The 20,230-nt window shown below is 36.6% G+C and overlaps 2 protein-coding genes across 2 annotated transcripts; one reads left to right on the top strand and one right to left on the bottom strand.

Annotated features, from left to right (window-relative positions):
- The first annotated feature begins 8,828 nt into the window (after positions 1–8,828).
- LOC137817401 (uncharacterized) lies at positions 8,829–9,380 on the top strand. Its single transcript, XM_068620693.1, has one exon. It carries the CDS (start codon positions 8,829–8,831, stop codon positions 9,378–9,380), a length of 552 nt encoding a protein of 183 aa, XP_068476794.1.
- A 4,753-nt stretch (positions 9,381–14,133) lies between these two features.
- On the bottom strand, positions 14,134–18,846 carry LOC137817400 (uncharacterized). The gene is made up of 6 exons (XM_068620692.1): positions 17,851–18,846; positions 17,243–17,399; positions 16,337–16,420; positions 15,386–16,129; positions 14,535–14,782; positions 14,134–14,148 (listed from the first exon to the last, which is right to left on the bottom strand). Exons 1-6 carry the CDS (start codon positions 18,844–18,846, stop codon positions 14,134–14,136), a joined length of 2,244 nt encoding a protein of 747 aa, XP_068476793.1.
- Between the last annotated feature and the right edge of the window lie 1,384 nt (positions 18,847–20,230).

The following is a 20,230-nucleotide window of genomic DNA, read 5'->3' as shown; positions in this document are numbered from 1 at the left end:
TCACAAGGACTTTCACTCTCAATCTCACTTGGGAATTTAGAAGGTGAGGAATGTCTAGAGTTTTCAGAATCATGCTCACTAACTACTACCCCACCATGTATAAACATATTACGTTTAGAAGGGCAATTAGAAGCTATGTGACCATATCCTAAGCATTTAAAACATTTTTTACTAGACAATTTGATTGGTGATATATGAGTAGAAGTAGAAGGCTTAGACTCCTTAGGGTTGAAAGAAGAATCTTTAGAAGGAAGGTTTGAAAAAGCTTTTTTATTTTTCCAAGAGTTGTTGTAGTAGCCATCATTGGGAGAGTTTTTGAAAGCATATTTCTTTGCAAGTTGGGATTCAACCTTCATTGCAAGGTGAACCAAAGATCCCAAAGATGAATACTCTTGAAGTTCAACAACATCTTGAATATCCCTTCTTAGACCACTCACAAACCTAGCTATCTTAGCTTCCTTACTTTCATCCATGTCTACTTTGAGTAAAAGTGTTTCTAACTCCTTAAAGTAAGCATCCACACTTAGCATGCCTTGTTGAAACCGTTGGAGCTTCAACAATAGGTCTTTCCTAAAGTGTGGTGGCACGAATCTAAGGTGCATACACTCTTTCAAATCGTTCCAAGAAACCACGGGAGGTCTCTTGTTATATCCAATGTCCATTACAATGCTATGTCACCATTTCATGGCATAATCTATGAATTCTAAAGAGGCTATTTTCACCTTTTGGTCTTCATGGACCTCACAGGCTTTAAAAATTTGTTCACATTTAGCCTCCCAATCTAAATACACGTTGGGATCACTATCACCACTAAAGCTAGGTACTTTTACAAAAGAAAGTTGAGGCTTTGCTTCTTGGTGATGTCTTTGTTCACGGTGATAGCTCTCTCCATGAGAATGATGGTGATGCCTCCTTCTTCTATGTTCTTCTCCATGGCCGTGAGCATTGGAAGAACCTTTGGAAGAATGTCTAGGAGAATGATGTCTTCCATGGATGGAATGTGAGGATCTTTCTTGCTTCAATTCAACTTTTGCTAATTGTTCTTCCAACTTTTGCATAGTTTCATCTTTGATTGCTAATCTTTCTTCCAACTTTTGCATAACTTCATCTTTTAGAGCAAGGGCTCATTTTGCCTCTTTTAACTCATTAAGAACATAAGCTTTATGAGTAGAATGTGGTTTGGAAAATTCAGCACTTGAATGTGTATCCATTGCACAAAGAAAACAGCAAACACAATAACAAACAATATTAAGAAAACCAAGGTTAGCAAATGGAACAATTATAGTGATGTACTGAAAATTAAAAGTCACTCAAGTCACTCCAAGAAAGAATACTTCTGTCAACCAATCTGCTCTTGAGGTCTTGGTAACTCTCAAATGAAATATGTCAAAGCAAAAAAACACTCTTTCTCAAAGCTAATACACCACAAAACTTAAAGAACAATAAAAGACAAGCAAGAAAAGGTGTAAACAAGAAAGGCTACATCAAAAGGAATACAAGATATATGACAAAATCAAAGAATAGTGAAGAAAAGAAAATCAAGAAAATTAAGGTACTCAATTAAAAGGATGACACACAAAAGAAACCTAAAGAAAAACACTAGAATAGATGAAGAAAACAAAAACAGAACTACTGGATTTTTTTTTTTTATAAACTGTGCGTGACTTTACAGATTTATCTGGAACTGTATAATGCAAAATGGATTATGAAATTTAAACCACAGAAATTTCAAGATCTTATCTCAACCATGGCACTGGAATTACACAAAAACAGTAAGCCAATTAATTGTGATAAATTTTGCAAAATCACTGCCAGATTACCGTATTTTCTGTGCCAAAATTACACACTGGACGTATTTCATTTATCATTTTTTTTGTACTTGGAATTTTGATGTACTTCTTTTTTCTACTTTTTTTTATAACACCTTCAAGAACTCAAATCCAGAATTTCAGTAAGCAAATAAATTGCAATAAATCGAAACAGTCAGCACGTTTTCAAGAAAAACAGAGGAAACCTAACTGGAATGAAAAACAGAATTAAGAACTTCAAAAGACATAATAAAAGTGATGTTTAAGAACTTGTATAGGTCTATTACACAAGTATGAATTCAAAACTAAAAGGAAAAAACACCAAAGGATCAAGAAAACAAACACATAAAACTGTACTCAAAACAAAATCAAGAAACCAAAATTATCAACAAAAGGACTCCATAGAATTGATAACATTTTTTGGAGAAACATGACTTTGACAAACCTTATAAGGATTCAAAAATCAAAATGACACAAACACAATGTAATAAGAACAAGAAAACAACAAGAAATACTAAAAAATAAACCTAAAATAGAAAGGTAACAACAAGAATGTAAAGTTCTTGAATTAAAAGTGCAAAAACAACTCAAACACACACAAGAAAAAACCTAAGACTCATGATACCACATGATGTGATTACAATAACATGACGGAGATATTATATGAACATGTTATGGATTCAACAAGAGTTGGAATATGATTAGGCACTTTTTAAGAATTGGATCAATGTTCTTATCATTCAAGAACTCACCAAAACACAAGTAACCAAGTCAAACTCATAGAAACCCATATTATGGCATATGCACTCAAGATAAGACTAGAAGAGAAGAAGACACAAGTTTCTCTCAATTTCACTCACCAATTTGGGAGAGGTTCTTTACTCACAAAATCAATTCTATTATTTCAAAGACCCAAGCCTTCCTTATATAGGGAGGAGGACCGATAACTTATTACAAAGGAAGCTTACAAGAGAAGTTTTGCAAGGTAGCCTTCTAACTCTTCCAATTCTAGTGCCTAAATGGAGAATGAAAAGGCACCTTCTAGATTTTTCCTAAAACTAACGCCTATAGGTGCTATACAAAAGAGGTGTGTTTAAGGTTTCCCTCTTTAGCACATCCTAAAGCTATTCTATATTATTTACAAATTTATACAAAAGAAACTATAAAGAGAGATATTAATTAGAGCCCATTTTTGAATGCTTGTAGTCTTCTTTTGGCTTTAGGCTTGGTCCTCTCTTTATTTAATTCTTCTTTAATTTTTGAGAAGACTAGAAGGAAGAACTTCAAATGTTTGGGTGGATGGCCTCTTCCTTCATTAGTAAAATCCTTTCTTACTTGATCTCTTCAGAATGACACCCCCACTATATAGCAGCTTATGGAAACTGTGAGGGCTCTCCAAGAAGCCAATGAGCAGTACAAGCGAGAGCAGGAGCGAATCCAACGAGAGGCCATAACCGAGCAGGAAAAGCTGACGGCAGATGTAGTCGCATAAGCGATGACAACAACTAAAGTTGAGCAGGAAAAGCTCATAGTAGAGGCTTGAGCTGAGTAACTGCTCAGGAAAGATCAGCTGATGGCGGAGATAGACGTTTCACGAGCAAGCAGTAAGGAGTTGCGCAAGGCCATTGAGGTACTACGCAAGAACTTATAACAACTTGATGAATGCTCTACAGGGAAGTGAGGCCCGATTGCTCAGTTAAGAGCCCGACCCAAGCCACTCTCGCAAGCGATTATGGACGCTATCATACCAACTAACTACATAACTCCCAAGATTATTTTTACGGGTGTAGAAGACCCTGAGAGCCGTCTCACGACGTTCAACTCCCAAATGATAATTTCAGAAGGAATATACGCTATCCATTGCAAGATGTTTCATGGGTACGTTCACAGGCACAACTATGCAGTGGTTTAGTGGCCTTCCTAATGGCCACATCATCTCCTTTGACCAGATTTTTGAGTTGTTCAGGGAACAATTAATTGTTAACCAGGCCCCACCACCAATCTCCTTCGATCTTTTTGGCGTGAAGCATAGGCAAGGTGAGTCTCTGAAGAATTTTTTGAACAGGTTTGGAACGTTTACAGTGAAGTTCCAGACCCAAAATGAGGCCTTGATGGTCCACACCTTTGGGTAAGGGATCATGGTAGGACTGTTCAACGACTCACTAATAAGAAATCCAGCAAGAACATTTGGGGAGATACAACGTCGAGTTGTCCCTTCACATCGGTGCAGAAGAAGCAGTATCTATGAAATACGACAACACATACCCAGGGCAAGCCAAACCTAAAGAAAGTAGACGAGCCCGACCTTTGAGGATCCACGAAGCCGTGGCTGAGAAGACGTCAGACACAAGGCGAGCACCATACACAGCTAGAAAGAACCAGCCTAGGATGAAGGCAAAGGAAGACCTGCCATTTACAACTAAGGTTCCGGATAACTTACAAGGAACTGTTGAGCATGCGAGAGTGGTGGATAAACTGAAATTCCCCCAAAAGTCTGACAGGAACTTAGGACCACGAAAGGAGACCTGGTGCGAGTTCCATAAGGGGTTTGGTCATGACGTAGAGCATTGTATAACACTGGGCTATCAGTTAGCAGGCCTAATGAAGGATGAATTCTTGAAGGAATATCTGGAAGGGAACCAAGAGGGGTCGAAGGAAGAGATTGCTTCAGCAGATCAAGGGCATGAGGTACCAGTCCATGGCGAGCTGAACACCATATCGAGAGGGGGATGCTCTGCCTCCAAGTGTAAGAAGTACACGAGAGACGTGATGGTAGTAGAGGCAAGGAGGTCTGACCAACCGGCAGAGCCCGACCTCTACTTTACAAGTGCTAACTTGGGAGACGTGGCCCACATGAGGATGATCCAGTAGTCATATCAGTTGTCACCATGGGAAGAAGAGTACACCAAGTTCTCATTGATCAGGGGAGCTCAACTGATGTGATGTTCTGGGTAACATTTAATAATGTACGATATTCGCCTGACCAGCTAAGGCCATATGATGATTGTTTGCTTGGTTTTGCCGGAGATCACGTGGAGGTGCGAAGGCATGTGGAGCTGAGGATGACTTTCTCAGATGGTGCCTCATCTCGCACAATCAATATCAGGTATATAGTAATAATGATGTCTCGGCCTATAATCTGCTTTTGGGAAGGCCCTCATTGAACAGGTTAGGCACAGTGACCTCGACGAGGAACATGAAATGAAGATGAAGTTGCCCTCCCTTGAGGAAGGGGTGATCGTCATCAAGTCTGACCAGAAGGCGACAAGGAAGTGCTATGAGAATAGCCTGAAGAGTAGGAAGGGAGTGTGTTCGGTCACTATTTAGGCGCGAGAGCCAGAGGTGATCATGCAAACTGAAGGCACCAGCGAGAGGCGACCTGGACCTGTTGGTGAGGTTCAGGAGAAAGAAATTGAAGGTAAGAAGTTCAAACTTGGTGCGTCACTAGGTCGAAAGTTACAAGACAAGATAGTTGGAGTAATATCCAGGCATATGAATGCTTTTGCCCGGTCATCTTTGAACATGCCCGGGATAGACCCAAACTTCCTGTACCATAGGCTCACTATGGACAAGAAGGTTAGACCTGTAGTGCAAAAAAGAAGGAAGTTTAATGAGGAGAGACGCCTGATCATCAGGGAGGAAATGTAGAAGCTCTTGAAGTCTGGCCACATAAGGGAGATTCAATACCCTGAATGGTTAGCAAGCAAACGTGGTATTGGTACAAAAGGCCAATGGGAAGTGGAGGATGTGCGTCGACTTTACAGACCTGAATATGGCCTGTCCCAAGGACTCTTATCCGCTGCCCAACATAGACTCCTTGGTGGATAATGCCTCAGGTTGTCGATTGCTGAGTTTCCTAGACGCATTCTCGGGGTATAATAAGATCCGCATGCACCCCCGAGATGAGAGCAAGACCGCCTTCATGACCGAACTCTCCAGCTATTGCTACAAGGTCATGCCTTTTGGCCTGAAGAATGCTGGTGCCACCTATCAAAGACTGATGGATAGGGTCCTCACCCCAATGATTGGGCGGAACGTACAAGCGTATATAGATGATAGGGTCATCACCTCATGATGTGAGTTGATTTTAGGATTGTTCATTTTATGGTGTGACACTTTAATTAGACTGAGATTTTAGGAATTTAAGAGTGAAGACCTTAGGAAAATCCCCACTGGACATTAACTAAACCAAGTGGTTAAGTAGATGTGTAGGTTCATTTCACAAAGGCAAAAGAAAAAGACAATTATAAGGAGAAAATGATGTTAGAAGATGCAAAATTAAAGAACAAGGAAAAGAAACCAAAATAGAATTGCTGAATGGAAACAAGGAAAATCAAACAAGAACACGATACATAGAGTAAAACTGGAATGACAATAGAAGAATAGATGAAGGAAGGAGAAAACTTATGTGATGGATTTGAGAAGTAGAACACGCCACTTGGAGTGTGATTGGCCTCCAAGATAAGTGAAGATAGCCGCCACTTGAGAACTCTCAATACTCACAAGATATGACCTAAATGCTAAGAGGAATTCAAACCTCACTAACACCTCACACAATTTGTGCAGAGTAACTCTTCTTCTATTAATTTCAACTTGTTTTATTCTTAAAAAGACCAACAAGCAGAGCTTGAGATGCTCTGGTCTTTGTCCAATTCTCCCTCTGGTGAGGTCTCCAGTTGTATGTTGAGATGACTTCTTAGAGTGTAAATGGTTATTAGCATCCTTGGTCACCTCCTTGTTGGCTTGGTTTGCATCATGCCTCCCAGGTTTGAGAGAACTCGACCTCGAATTTAGAACTCCTGCAGATAACATAGTTAGTTTGTTTACATATAAGATAGTGCAAGGTGTGGGATGTGAAACAAACTTATGTTCTTTGAGCTTGGGGAGTTCAAAAGAAAGTCCTCTATGGACAGACCATGGTTGGAAAGAATGTTTGGGTATGACAAATCATTTGGAAGAAAATCCTCTTAGAAGGTGGAAACCTTTAGGAGGTGTTTGAAAATCATTCCTAACATTCTTTAACAAAGATGGTGTGTAGGTAGAAACCTTTGGTAATGAAAAAGATAAGGAAGAAGGACACATTGGAGGTGTAATTTGTAGCATGGCTCGAGTCAACATGATTGATTTAGTGGTGGATATGTTGTAACTGACTTTATCTTTTCTTTCTTTCTCTTTTTGTTTTCATTTTTAGTTGGTCCTCATGAACCTCTGTGGGAGAGAGAGGTTTTAAGATAACCTTGTGCCCTTGGAAGATAAAAGTCATTTTGTTGGTTAGGCCATCATGTAGAACTTTTCTATCATATTGCCATGGCCTTCCCAAAAGAATATGTGTTGCTTCCATTGGCACAACATCACATAAAACCTTATCTTTATACTTTCCTATAGCAAAAGTTATGAGGACTTGTTTATTAACCATGATTTCTCCTTCGGTACTAATCCATTGTAGTTTATAGGGCTTTGTATGAGAGATAGTGGGTAAGCCAATCTTTTCCACTACTCTTGTACTTGTTGTTGAAGATGGATAAAGCTTCTTCTCTGCTAAGTCTTAGTGTGTGTTTGATGTAGAAAATAGATAGTTTGCTTTGAAGGTTGTAATATGTAATTATGTGATCTTGTATATAGGTTAGAGTAAGTTTAAGGTTGCCTTTTGCTTCATGACCTATCCTATATGCCTAATCAAGGTGGTAAGATCAAGCACAAGAAGTGATTCAATGTTTTCCAAAAATCTCCTTAAAGTTTTCTAAAAAAATCAGGTTACTACACAAAAATAAATCTGTTTATCTGTAAAACAATAAATTTATTTTTGAACTGCTGAAATGTTTTTAAAAATTTTGTTAGCGCACCAAAGTTTGTTTCAGCAGTTATTTCAGTTAAGATGAGGTGGCAATCCTTAAAAAAAAACAATCTGTTTGTTTTGGATTTAACTTGTTCTTTTTATAACAGCCTTTTAACTATATTTTGGAAAAGTTGTTAGAAACTGATTTCTATATAAAGAAAGGCTTTTCTCACATGAAAGGGTGTTGTGCAATCACGGTTTAAACATGGATCTAACGTTTTCTGTGTGAGAAGAAGGATTTGAATGAGTGTTTGAAAGGTTTTTCAAAAAGATCTTCAAGAGTGCTTGTTCTTAGTGTGCCTTGATCTTGGTGAATGTGTTGGTGCTGTTGTGCTGCAATTTGGGCTACTGGTTTTTAGGTCTTGCATCTTCTTTCAGGTGTTATCCTTCGTTAATTCTTCTTGTATAAAGGTGTTTGAGTTTGTCACTTCTTGATAGGGTTTCTTGAAGTGCAAGTAGTGCTGAAATAGGGTTTTTCAGCTTTGGTTGCCTTGTTCTTGTAAGTTTCAAGAACTGCAAGGTATTGTATTTGATTGGAACTGTTTTTAGTGAATTGCTCCTTGGAGTGAGGTGAAACTGGATGTAGCTCGTTATGAGTGAACCGGTATAGATTGTGCTTGCATCATTCTTCTCATCCCTACACTCTTTTCTGATTAATTGGATAATCTGTCAGGAAATAAATCTGTTCATTTAAAATTGAATCTGTTATTTTTGGGCTTGCTCATAGTTTTCTTCTTTGTTCTGGAAAAATCTTTTAATCACAAATAAAGCTTTTTGAATCTGAGTGTTGACTGGTTTAAGGACAAACAGTTTCTTTACAATATCTTTTTTAAATATCAACTTTCTTTAAAAGAATTGTATCAAAAGAACTTGTGCTTGATCTATTGGTGTAAATCTTGTTCTTGTAGCTGCTGTGAAAATAACTCATATGTTCTGGAGATTTCTCTGTTTGATCTCAATACTAATATAAACAAGTTCTGGTTTTGTTAAAGTGTATTGAAAAATAAATCTGTTCTTTTCAAAATCAATATGTTTTTTTTTCTTCTGAAATACTATAAATCAATTTGTGTTTGCGAAAATTTTATAACTTCAATTCACCCCTCCCCTCTTGAACTTAGACACTAATACACCCAACAATTGGTATCAAGAGCTAAAGACTTGTATTTTACTCAAGTTTATGCATTATGTCTGAGTTTAAAATGCCTTTTGATGAAGGTGGGTCTATTAATAGACCTCCTATGTTTAGTGGTGTGAATTATGCATTATGGAAAATTAGAATGAAAATCTTAATGGAATCTATTGACATGAGAATTCGGGATGCAGTGGTCAATGGACCTTTTGTACTTATGCAGGTTGTCAAAGAAGAAACAGTGAATAAGCCTTGGTCTGATTGGAGTGAAAGTGAAAGGAAGAAGGTTCAATATGACTCCCTAGCTAAGAACATCATCACCTCTGCATTGAATATGAATGAATTCTTTAGAGTATCTCAATGCAAATCTGCTAAGAAGATGTGGGAGGTACTAGAAGTAACCCATGAGGGCACGAATGATGTGAAACGAGCAAGGAAGCACTCACTCATTCAAGAATATGAACTTTTCAGGAGGCAATCAGAAGAAAACATTGCAGATGTGCATAAACGGTTTACACATATTGTAAATCATCTCACTAGACTTGGTAAGGTCTTTGACAAGGAAGAGCTCAATATAAAGGTCCTGAAATGCCTTGACAGAAGCTGACAACCTAAGGTAACATCAATCTCTGAATCCAGAGATTTATCCAAGATGTCCACTGTTGCATTGTTTGGAAAATTGATGGAGCATGAGCTAGAAATCAAAAGGTTGAAAGAACAAGAAACAGTGGAGAAAAGAGCCAAAGGAATTGCTTTGAAGACTACCATAGAATATGATACAAGTGAGGAAGTGGAGAATCTTGAACATGATGAGACCTTGAGTCTGCTCACTAAAAAATTCAGTAGATTTCTAAAAAGGAAGAACCGAGACAGAACTCAACAAAGAAAAAGGTACTCTAAATCCAATGATTCAAATTCTTCTAGTTATACCTGCTTTGGCTGTGGTAAACCAGGTCACATAAAGATTGATTGTCCAAACAATCAAAATAAAGAAAAACCAGCCAACAAGAAGAGTGAAAGAGGTAGAGGAAAAAAATCATATATCTCTTGGGAAGAAAATGAAGTCTCCTTAACAAGTGACTCCTTAACTGGAAGTGAATAAGCAAATCTGTGCTTCATGGTGAATGATGAAGGATCAATCTCTGATTCGGTGAGTGATTTTTTCATTGATTCTGAAAGTTATGATCAAGTGTTAATTATTTTTAAGGAAACACATGATGAAGCAAACATATTGGCTCTCATATGTAACAAAATGAACAAAGCAAACAAAGTTCTTGAACCTAAGGTTAAGTCACTTGAGGAAGAATTACACAAAGGCAAAACTGATCTTGTTAGTCTTGAATTGACATGTTTGCAAAAACCTGTGAAAACTGTAAGAAGTTGGAAAAACAAGTTGAATATTTGCTGAAAACCTTATCAAATTTCACCAAAGAAAGAGAAAATCTTGAAACACTGTTGGGATCAAAAAATGATGTTTTTAATAAAAATAGGCTAGGATATAATCCTGGAAGAAAGAACAACGTTAAAAAGCTGTCCAGTTTTTTTGTTCCTTCTAAAATAGGTTATTCTTCTTTTAGCAGTTAAAAAATAATGCATTATGTATCTTGCTTTTACTGTATGAAATCTGGACATATCTCTAGAACATGTAAATCTAGAAAGTACCTTATTCCTAAAGGATTGGCCAAATGACTTCCTAAGGAAAGGTATTAATCCTGCTGGACCCTAGACTAAAAAGGGGTACCATATGTGTCAATTCTGTTTTGCAGAAAAATAGCAGGAAAAACCAGTGGTACTTGGATAGTGGATGCTCAAAGCATATGACTGGTGATTTGGCTCAGTTCACAAGTCTGAAACATAAAGCTAAATGGCATGTCACATATGAAGATAATAACAGAGGAAGGATTCTTTGAAGAGAGAATGTTGGAACTAGAAATTCAACCACAATTGAGAGTGTCTTATATGTGGAAGGACTAAAGCATAGTCTTCTAAGTATTAACCAACTATGTGACAAGGGCTACCAGGTTAATTTTGAAGCCAACACCTGTACAATTTTAGATGAAACTTCTGGTAAGGTGTTGTTCACAGGTAAAAAGGTAAATAACATCTATCTCTTAGATATCATGAATAATTGCTCTGAAAATGAATGCCTCTTATCAAAGAGTGATGAGTCTTGGCTGTGGTACAAGAGGTTAGCTCATATCCATACTGTTGGGTCTATTAATGTCTAAGTTCAAGAGGGGAGGGCTGAATGGAACAAATCAAATTTTCGCAACCACAAACTGTTTTCAGTATATCAGGGGTAAAAGAACAAATTGGTTTTAGAATGAACAGATTGATTTTTACAAAACAGTCTAACACAAACAGAACTGCACCAGATTGGGATTAAGATCGGATAGTGAAAAATAGCTAAATCAGATTGGTTCACTTTTAACAGTATTGAAGAACACACACTATGCCAAAAGAACAATCCAATTTATTCAACACAAGGCTTTATAGACAATGAATCTTTTACATGATTTTTATGAAGAAACCTGTTGGTTCTTAATTCAATTACAAACTTACATTCAGAAGCTTTGTTTATGATTAGAGAATTTTTCTAGATTAAGAAGAACAGTTTTTATTAAATCCAGAATTAACAGATTTGATTTCAAATGAACAGATTTCGTTCTTGACAGAATTAAGCCAAAACCAGAAACAAGTGCAGGGATGAGAAGAGAAAGACAAGAGAGTTTTTATACTGCTTCATTCATCAAGAGCTACGTCCAGTTCACCTTACTCCAAGGTGGAATCCACTAACACAGATACAATCAATTACAGCATACACATCAACTCTTGAACCCTTCAAGAACTTCAACAAACAATGCTGAAAAACACTATTCCAGCACACCTTACACTCCAAGAAACCCTATCAAGAGTGACTAACACTTATACCTATTACAAGAATGAGTAAGGGAAAGATTACACCTGAAATTGTGTTGCAAGAACATAAACCAGTTGTTCTATTTGCTCCAAGACAGTACCAACACCTTCATCCAGCACAAGGTTCTTCAAGAACAAGCCCACATGTATATTTCTTTTGAAAAACCTTTGCCAAACCTTTTTAATCCACTTCCTCACACACGGAATGTTTTATTTCTGTTGAAACTGTGATTGCTCAGCATCCCTTCACGTGAGAAGGGCATTTTATTTTATAGATAATAGTTTCTAACCACTTTTCAAAAAACAGTTTCAGAGCAGTTTTAAAAACAACAGATTGATTCTAAAAACAATAGATTAAAAGTTAACAAAACTACCAGCTCATCTTAACTGAAATAACAGACTGAGCTTTACCTTTGGTGCCCTAACAAAATTTCGAAAAGCCTTTAATAGAGCAGAAATAAACCGATTGTTTCTCAATAAAACAGATTTATTTTTGTACTGAATCAAACCTTTTAAGAAAAATTTAAAAAGCTTTTCCAAAACCATTTAACCACATCATGAGCTTGAGCTTACTACCTTGATTTGGCATCTAGGATGGGTCATGCAGCAAAAGGCAACCTTGAATACACACAAACCTAAAATACAAGATCATCTAAGACACATTGCAACCTTCAAAGCAAACTAGCTAAAGACTACATCAAACACACCAATGCAAGGTAGAGATGAGCTTCATCCATCTCCAACACATACAAATCACTTGAATAAATTGAATTCTAAGGATCTTGTTTCTGGTTTACCAAATATAAAGTTTCAAGATAACAGATTGTGTGATGCATGTGTGAAGGGTAAACAATCAAGAACTTCTTTTAAAACAAAGGATGTGATTTCTACAAATAAGGTTTTAGATGTTTTGCATATAGATTTGTTTGGACCTTCTAGGACTGCTAGTTTAGCTAGAAATTTCTATGCCTTGGTAATTGTTGATGATTTCTCAAGATATACATGGACTCTCTTTCTTGCTTCTAAAAATTATGCATATAAAGCTTTTAAGAAACTGGCTAAGGTTTTGTAGAATGAAAATGATAATAGCATAAAATAGATTCAAAGTGATCATGGGGGAGAGTTTCAAAATGTAAAGTTTGATAGGTTTTGTGAAAAACTTGGGATCATACATAGCTATTCTGCTCCTAGGACACCCCAGCAAAATGGTGTAGTTGAAAGGAAGAATAGATCACTTGAGGAATTAGCTAGGACCAAAGTAGAATTCCTTCTAAAAATCCAGCTGTCTTCCTCCTTTTGGAATCCCATTTTCAAGAGAGTGGAGTTGTCTATTTCACTTGTTGCCTTAATGGTGTCATTTATCTCATTTGTAGTATCAACTTCAAAATAGTCAATTAGTTTTGATACAAAAATTGCATATGGAAAACGATAATCGGGAAGCCTTGTGGATTTGAGCATATGCTCTACCATTGTACTCACCCAATTTACCTTGAGTTGATTCATTATACAGTATAGCAGAATCAAATCCTCTTCATGAAGAGTAGCATGATTGCTTCCTCTAGGAGTAAGTTGCCAAGCAATTATGTAGGCTAGGAGTCTTGGAATTAAGGTCAGATTACCAGCATGAAATCTAGCTACTGGTTCAGTAGGATTTCTAACACAACTCCTATAAAACTGCATCTTGTTGAATCCTTTAATTCCATTAGTATTCCCTTTGCTAACCTTCATTCCTAAATACTTGATTCCTCCCACATTGCTCCATATTTCCCTTGTAATTTTCAGCTTCACTCCTTTCACATGGGAAACAAGGTTCTTTCCATCTTGAATGAGGTTGCTGTAGAACACCTTCACTAGGTCTGGATAGACATTTCCAATCATTTCCAAGAAGCTTTTCAGTTTTTGATGCTTGAGCAGAGTTTTTGCTTCAGTCAGATTTTCTTCCCGCAACCATGAGAATTCCAGCACCTTGGGCACATTGACTTGCTTTCTGCTTGTCTCATGTATGAACCTTGTCATAGCTTCAGAATCTCCAGCAAACCAATTTTCCAGAATGCCTTGGCTGCGGTTAAATTGCTCTTTGAGTTTCTTCTTTCTGTGTGATGAGGATGCCATGCTTGATCTGTTGTTACCTGCACCTATTCACCAAAAAAATTTCCAGCTAGAAGGAGGATTAGTAACAGTTCACATGATCATTTAAAGATAGAAATTAAACACAGTAATTTGTTTGAACCTGGACAGCTCGTAGTAGAAATGAGAAGGTGTGAAAAACAATTGATTAGTGCCAGATTTATATAGAGCTTTAAATCAGATTTAAAAAATCACAAGTTTTAAAAGAAATAAGTTCAATAAGATCTTCTACAGATTTTATTCTTGTGTGATACAACAAGTGCATGTGTTGATTGACGCAAGAATATATTGGAACCAGATTTCTGTTTAGCAAATCAAATCTGTTTCACCTACAAGATATCCAATAAGTTAGAATATGCACATATGACTGTCATAGACCTGCTGGTTAATAACCGTAAAAGTAGTCAAAGATCAGGGAGAGAGAGAAAAGTAAATATTTTTCTTTCCTAGTCACAACTGTGATTCTGAAACAAAGAGAAAACACGTTAAAATATAAAATAACAGATTGAAATTTTTACTGCAGAGGACAATTTAAGCTAATGATACCCAATGCATTTAGAAGAAAATAAAACCTATCTTTAGCAAGAGGTTTAGTAAAAAGATCAGCCAATTGAAATTCAGTGCCAATGAATTTGATATCACAAGTTCCATTAGCTATATGTTCTCTTAGAAAGTGATGTCTAATTTCAATATGTTTAGTTCTTGAATGCATGACAGGATTCTTAGACAGATTTATAGCACTAGTGTTATCACAATTTATAGGTATCTTGTTTAATAGAATCCCAAAGTCACTTAGCTGCTGCCTTAGCCATAAGGTTTGAGCATAACAACTTCCAGCAGCTATGTATTCTGCCTCTGCTGTAGAGAGAGCAACACAAGCCTGTTTCTTGCAATGCCAAGAGATTAGACTTGATCCAAGCATGTGATAAGTCCCACTCGTGCTTTTCCTATAAACCTTGCAACCTGCAAAGTCAGAATCTGAAAAACCAGTTAAGTTTAAAGACACATTGTTAGGATACCATAATCCAACATCCTTAGACCCTTGCAAGTATTTCAGAATTCTCTTTGTTGCATTGTAGTGTGATTCCTTTGGATCAGATTGATATCTAGCACATAAGCACACAAAAAACATAATGTCAGGCCTGCTAGCAGTTAAGTATAATAAAGAACCAATTAAACCCCTGTACTTAGATTGATCCACTGATTTTCCTGCACAATCTTGTTCCAGCTGGCAGCTTGTTGAAATAGGAGTGCTGATTGCTTTGCATTGATCCATATCATACCTCTTAAGAAACTCCTTGCAGTACTTTTCTTGACTTACGAAAATTCCATCCTTGAGTTGTTTCACTTGTAGTCCAAGAAAGAAATTCATTTCCCCTAACATTGACATCTCAAACTCACTCTTCATTGTTTTCACAAAGTCTTCACACATCTCTTCATTTGTGGATCCAAAGATAATATCATCCACATAGACTTGCACAAGTATAATGTCTTCTCTTTTCTTCTTTATGAACAGAGTTTTATCAGAATTGCCACGGTTATATCCTTGAGAGAGCATAAACTCACTTAGTCTCTCATACCATTTCCTAGGTGCCTGCTTCAATCCATATAAAGCCTTCTTGAGCATGTACACATGCTCTGGATATTTATGATCTTCGAACCCTGGAGGCTGAGATACAAACACCTCTTCATTAATGTAACCATTTAAGAATGCACTCTTGACATCCATTTGAAATAGCTTGAAACCTTGTATGATGGAAAATGCTAGGAGTAATCTGACAGCTTCAAGACGTGCTACTGGTGCATAGGTTTCACCAAAATCAATTCCCTCTTCTTGGTTATAGCCTTTAGCAACCAGCCTTGCTTTAGTGATAGCCTCATGTTCATCCATCTTGTTCCTGTACACCCACTTGGTTCCTATGATATTCATCTCATGCCTTCTTGGAACCAAAGTCCACACTTCATTGTATTCAAACTGGTTCAGTTCTTCCTGCATTGCTGTTATCCAATTGATGTCTTGTAGTGCTTCTTCCAGACTTTTAGGCTCAATCTGTGAAACAAAGGCCACTGTTCTGAAGAAATTATTAAGTGAATTCCTTGTTGAGACTCCTTTCTCAATTTTACCAATTACATTGTCTAGTGTGAGATCCCTGGGTGTCTTCCATTCTTTAGGCAATCCTGCATTCACAATAGATTCTTTGACAACATTTGAATTAGTTGTATCAATATCACTAGATTGATTCTTTTGCAGAATGGTTCTTAAATCATCCATACCAGGTTCATCCAGAATAGATTTAGGCACAAAACAATCTGTTTCATCAAATACAACATGTATAGATTATTCTACTGCAAGCAATCTTTTGTTATACACTCTATAAGCATGTCCATTTATAGCATAACCAATATGTATTCCTTCATCTGATTTAGGATCAAATTTACCCAGATTGTCTTTACCATTATTTAGAACAAAGCATTTGCAGCCAAAAACCCTAAGATGACTAATGCTAGGCTTCCTACCTTTATACAATTCATAAGGAGTTTTATTAAGAATTGGTCTAATCAAGGTTCTGTTAAGCACATAAGAAGCAGTGTATACTGCATCTGCCCAAAAATATTTAGGTAAACCAGATTCATTTAACATGGTCCTAGCTAACTCCTCTAATGACCTATTCTTCCTTTCAACTACACCATTTTGTTGGGGTGTCCTAGGAGTAGAATAGCTATGTGTGATCCCATGTTTTTCACAATATCTATCAAATTTTTCATTTTGAAACTCTCCCCCATGATCACTACGAATCTGTTTTATTCTATTTTCATTATGCAGAACCTTAGCTAGTTTCTTAAAGGCTTTATATGCATCATTTTTAGAAGCAAGAAACAAAGTCCATGTATATCTTGAAAAGTCATCAACAATCACCAAAGCATAGTAATTTCTAGCTAAGCTAGCAGTCCTAGATGGTTCAAACAAGTCCATATGTAAAACATCCAAGGCTTTATTTGTAGAAACCACATCTTTAGATTTGAATGAAGTTCTTATCTGTTTGCCCTTTACACAAGCATCACACAATCTGTTATTTTGAAATTTTATGTTTGGTAAACCAGAAACAAGTTCCTTAGACTTCAGCTTATTCAAATGATTTGTATGGATATGAGCTAGCCTCCTATGCCACAGCCATGACTCATCACTTTTAGATAACAAACACTCATATTCAGAACAGCTATTCATAATATCTAAGAGATAGATGTTGTTTACCCTTTTTCCTGTGAAAAGCACCTTACCAGAAATTTCATTTGAAATTGTACAATTGTTGGCTTCGAAATTAACCTTGTATCCCTTGTCACACAGCTGTCTAATGCTTAGAAGACTATGCTTTAGCCCTTCAACATACAATACATTTTCAATAGTGGTTGAGTCTGCAGTACCAACATCTCCTCTTCCAAGAATTCTTCCTCTATTATTATCTCCATATGTGACGTGTCCTTCAACTTTAAGTTTCAGATTTGTGAATTGGGTAACATCACCAGTCATGTGCTTTGAGCACCCGCTATCCAAGTACCATTGGTTTTTCCTGCTGTTTTTCTGCAAAACAAAACAGATTTAACAGATATGGTACCCCTTTTAAGTTTAGGGTCCAACATGATTAATACCTTTCCTTAGGAAGCCATTTGGCCAACCCTTTAGGAACAAGGTACCTTCTAGCTTTAGATGTTCTAGATATATGTCCAGACTTCATACAATAAAAACAATTTGCAGAATGCATTGTATTTGAACAACTAAAAGAGGAAAAACCTGTTTTGGAAGGAACAAAAAAATTGGACAGCTTTTTCACATTGCTTTTCATTCCAGGATTATATCCTAGACCATTTTTATTAAAAACAGTATTCTATGAACCTAATAAAGTTTCAAGATTTTCTCTTCCTTTGGTGAAATTTGAGAGTGTTTTTAACAAATATTCAACCTGTTTTTCCAGCTTCTTATAATTATCACAGGTTTTTATTGATGCATGCAAACATGTTAATTCAAGGCTAACCAATTCAGTTTTAGCTTTGTGTAATTCTTCTTCAAGAAACTTAACCTGAGGTTCCAATACCCTATTTACTTTATTCAGTTTGTTACATATGACAGCCAATCTATTTGCTTCATCATGTGTTTCCTTAAAGGCAATTAATAGTTGATCATAATTTTCAGAATCAGTTGAATAGTCACTTACTGAATCAGATGCTGATCCTTCATCATTCACCATGAAGCACAAATTTGCTTCTTCACTTCCAGTTGAAGAGTCACTTGTTGAGGATACATCATTCTCTTCCCAAGAGATATAAGCTCTCTTTCCTTTGCCTCTTTCACTCTTCTTGCTTGCTGATTTTTCTTTGTTTTGATTGTTTGGGCAATCAACCTTTATATGACCTGGTTTGCCACAACCAAAGCAAGTATAACTAGAAGAATTTGAGTCATTGGATTTAGAATACCTTTTTCTTTGTTGAGTTCTGTCTCGGTTCTTTCTTTTCAGAAACCTACTGAATTTTCTGGTGAGCAGACTCAAGGTCTCATCATGTTCAGAATTCTTCTCTTCCTCACTTGTATCATGTTCCATGGTAGTCTTTAAAGCAATTCCTTTGGCTCTTTTCTCCACTGTTTCTTGTTCTTTCAATCTTTTGAGTTCGAACTCATGTTCAATCAATTTTCCAAAGAGTGCCGCAGTAGACATCTTGGATAAATCTCTGGATTCAGAGATTGCTGTTACCTTAGGCTGCCAGCTCCTATCAAGGCATTTCAACACCTTTATGTTGAGCTCTTCCTTGTTAAAGACCTTACCAATACCAGTGAGATGATTCACAATATGTGTAAACCATTTCTGCACATCTGCAATGCTTTCTTCTGATTGCATCCTAAACAACTCATATTCTTGAATGAGTGAATTCTTCCTCGAACGTTTCACATCATCTGTGCCCTCATGGGTTACCTCTAGTACTTCCCACATCTCTTTAGCTGAGCTGCATTGGGACACTCTAAATAATTCATCCATATTCAGTGCAGAGGTGATGATGTTCTTGGCTAAGGAGTCATATTGAGCCTTCTTCCTCTCGGTTTCACTCCATTCAGACCAAGGCTTCTCCACAGTTTCTTCTTCGACAACCTGCATAGGTATAAAAGGTCCACTGACCACTGCATCCCAAATACCCATATCAATAGATTCCATAAAAATTTTCATCCTAATTTTCCAGAAAGCAAAGTTAACACCACCAAACATAGGAGGTATATTAATAGACACACCTTCAGCAAAAGGCATTTTAAACTCAGACATCATGCATACACTTGTGCAAAATACAAGCCCTAGCTCTTTATACCAATTGTTGGGTCTATTAATGTCTAAGTTCAAGAGGGGAGGGGTGAATTGAACATATAAAATTTTCGCAACCACAAACTATTTTCAGTATATCAGGGGTAAAAGAACAGATTGATTTTAGAATGAACAGATTGATTTTTACAAAACAGTCTAACACAAACAGAACTGCACCAGATTGGGATTAAGATCAGATAGTGAAAAATAGCTAAATCAGATTGGTTCACTTTTAACAGTATTGAAGAACACACACTATGCCAAAAGAAACAATCCAATTTATTCAACACAAGGCTTTATAGACAATGAATCTTTTACATGATTTTTATGAAGAAACCTGTTGGTTCTTAATTCAATTACAAACTTACATTCAGAAGCTTTGTTTATGATTAGAGAATTTTTCCAGATTAAGAAGAACAGTTTTTATTAAATCCAGAATTAACAGATTTGATTTCAAATGAACAAATTTCGTTCTTGATAGAATTAAGCCAAAACCAGAAACAAGTGCAGGGATGAGAAGAGAAAGACAAGAGAGTTTTTATACTGGTTCACTCATCAAGAGCTACGTCCAGTTCACCTTACTCCAAGGTGGAATCCACTAACACAGATACAATCAATTACAGCATACACAACAGCTCTTGAACCCTTCAAGAACTTCAACAAACAATGCTGAAAAACACTATTCCAGCACACCTTGCACTCCTAGAAACCCTATCAAGAGTGACTAACACTTATATCTATTACAAGAATGAGTAAGTGATGAGAATCAAATAAAGGAGGCTTTTATTAATGAAGGAAGAGGTCATTCACCTTCACATTTGAAGTTCTTCCTTCTAGTCTTCTCAAAATTAAAAGAAGACATAAAGAGAGGATCAAGCCTAACGCCAAAGAAGTCTACAAGCTTTCAAGAATGGGCTTCAATTAAATATCTCTCTTTATAGTTTCTTTTAAATTGTAAATAATATAGAATAGTGTTTAGAAAGGTGATTAGAGGGAAACATTAGACACCTCTTTTGTAAAAGCATCTTTAGGCTTTAGTTTAGAAAATTCTAGAAGCTTGGGGAGTGAG

This window comes from Phaseolus vulgaris, unplaced genomic scaffold (genome assembly GCF_000499845.2).
Source record: "Phaseolus vulgaris cultivar G19833 unplaced genomic scaffold, P. vulgaris v2.0 scaffold_44, whole genome shotgun sequence".
In the NCBI taxonomy this organism is placed as follows: domain Eukaryota; kingdom Viridiplantae; phylum Streptophyta; class Magnoliopsida; order Fabales; family Fabaceae; genus Phaseolus; species Phaseolus vulgaris.
Note: the sequence above shows the minus strand (reverse complement) of the source record. Positions and strands in the feature narration are given on the sequence as shown.

What these genes read in the sequence shown, in the direction of transcription:
- LOC137817400 (XM_068620692.1), bottom strand. Translation starts at nt 18,846, where the DNA reads ATGGATGAATTATTTAGAGTGTCCCAATGCAGCTCAGCTAAAGAGATG. An exon ending in TCCTTATGAATTGTATAAAG is followed by an intron (nt 16,130 to 16,336) that starts GTAGGAAGCCTA and finishes TTGATGAAACAG; the next exon opens with ATTGTTTTGTGCCTAAATCT. An exon ending in GAAATGGTATGAGAGACTAA is followed by an intron (nt 14,783 to 15,385) that starts GTGAGTTTATGC and finishes CTGACTTTGCAG; the next exon opens with GTTGCAAGGTTTATAGGAAA.
- LOC137817401 (XM_068620693.1), top strand. Translation starts at nt 8,829, where the DNA reads ATGTCTGAGTTTAAAATGCCTTTTGATGAAGGTGGGTCTATTAATAGA.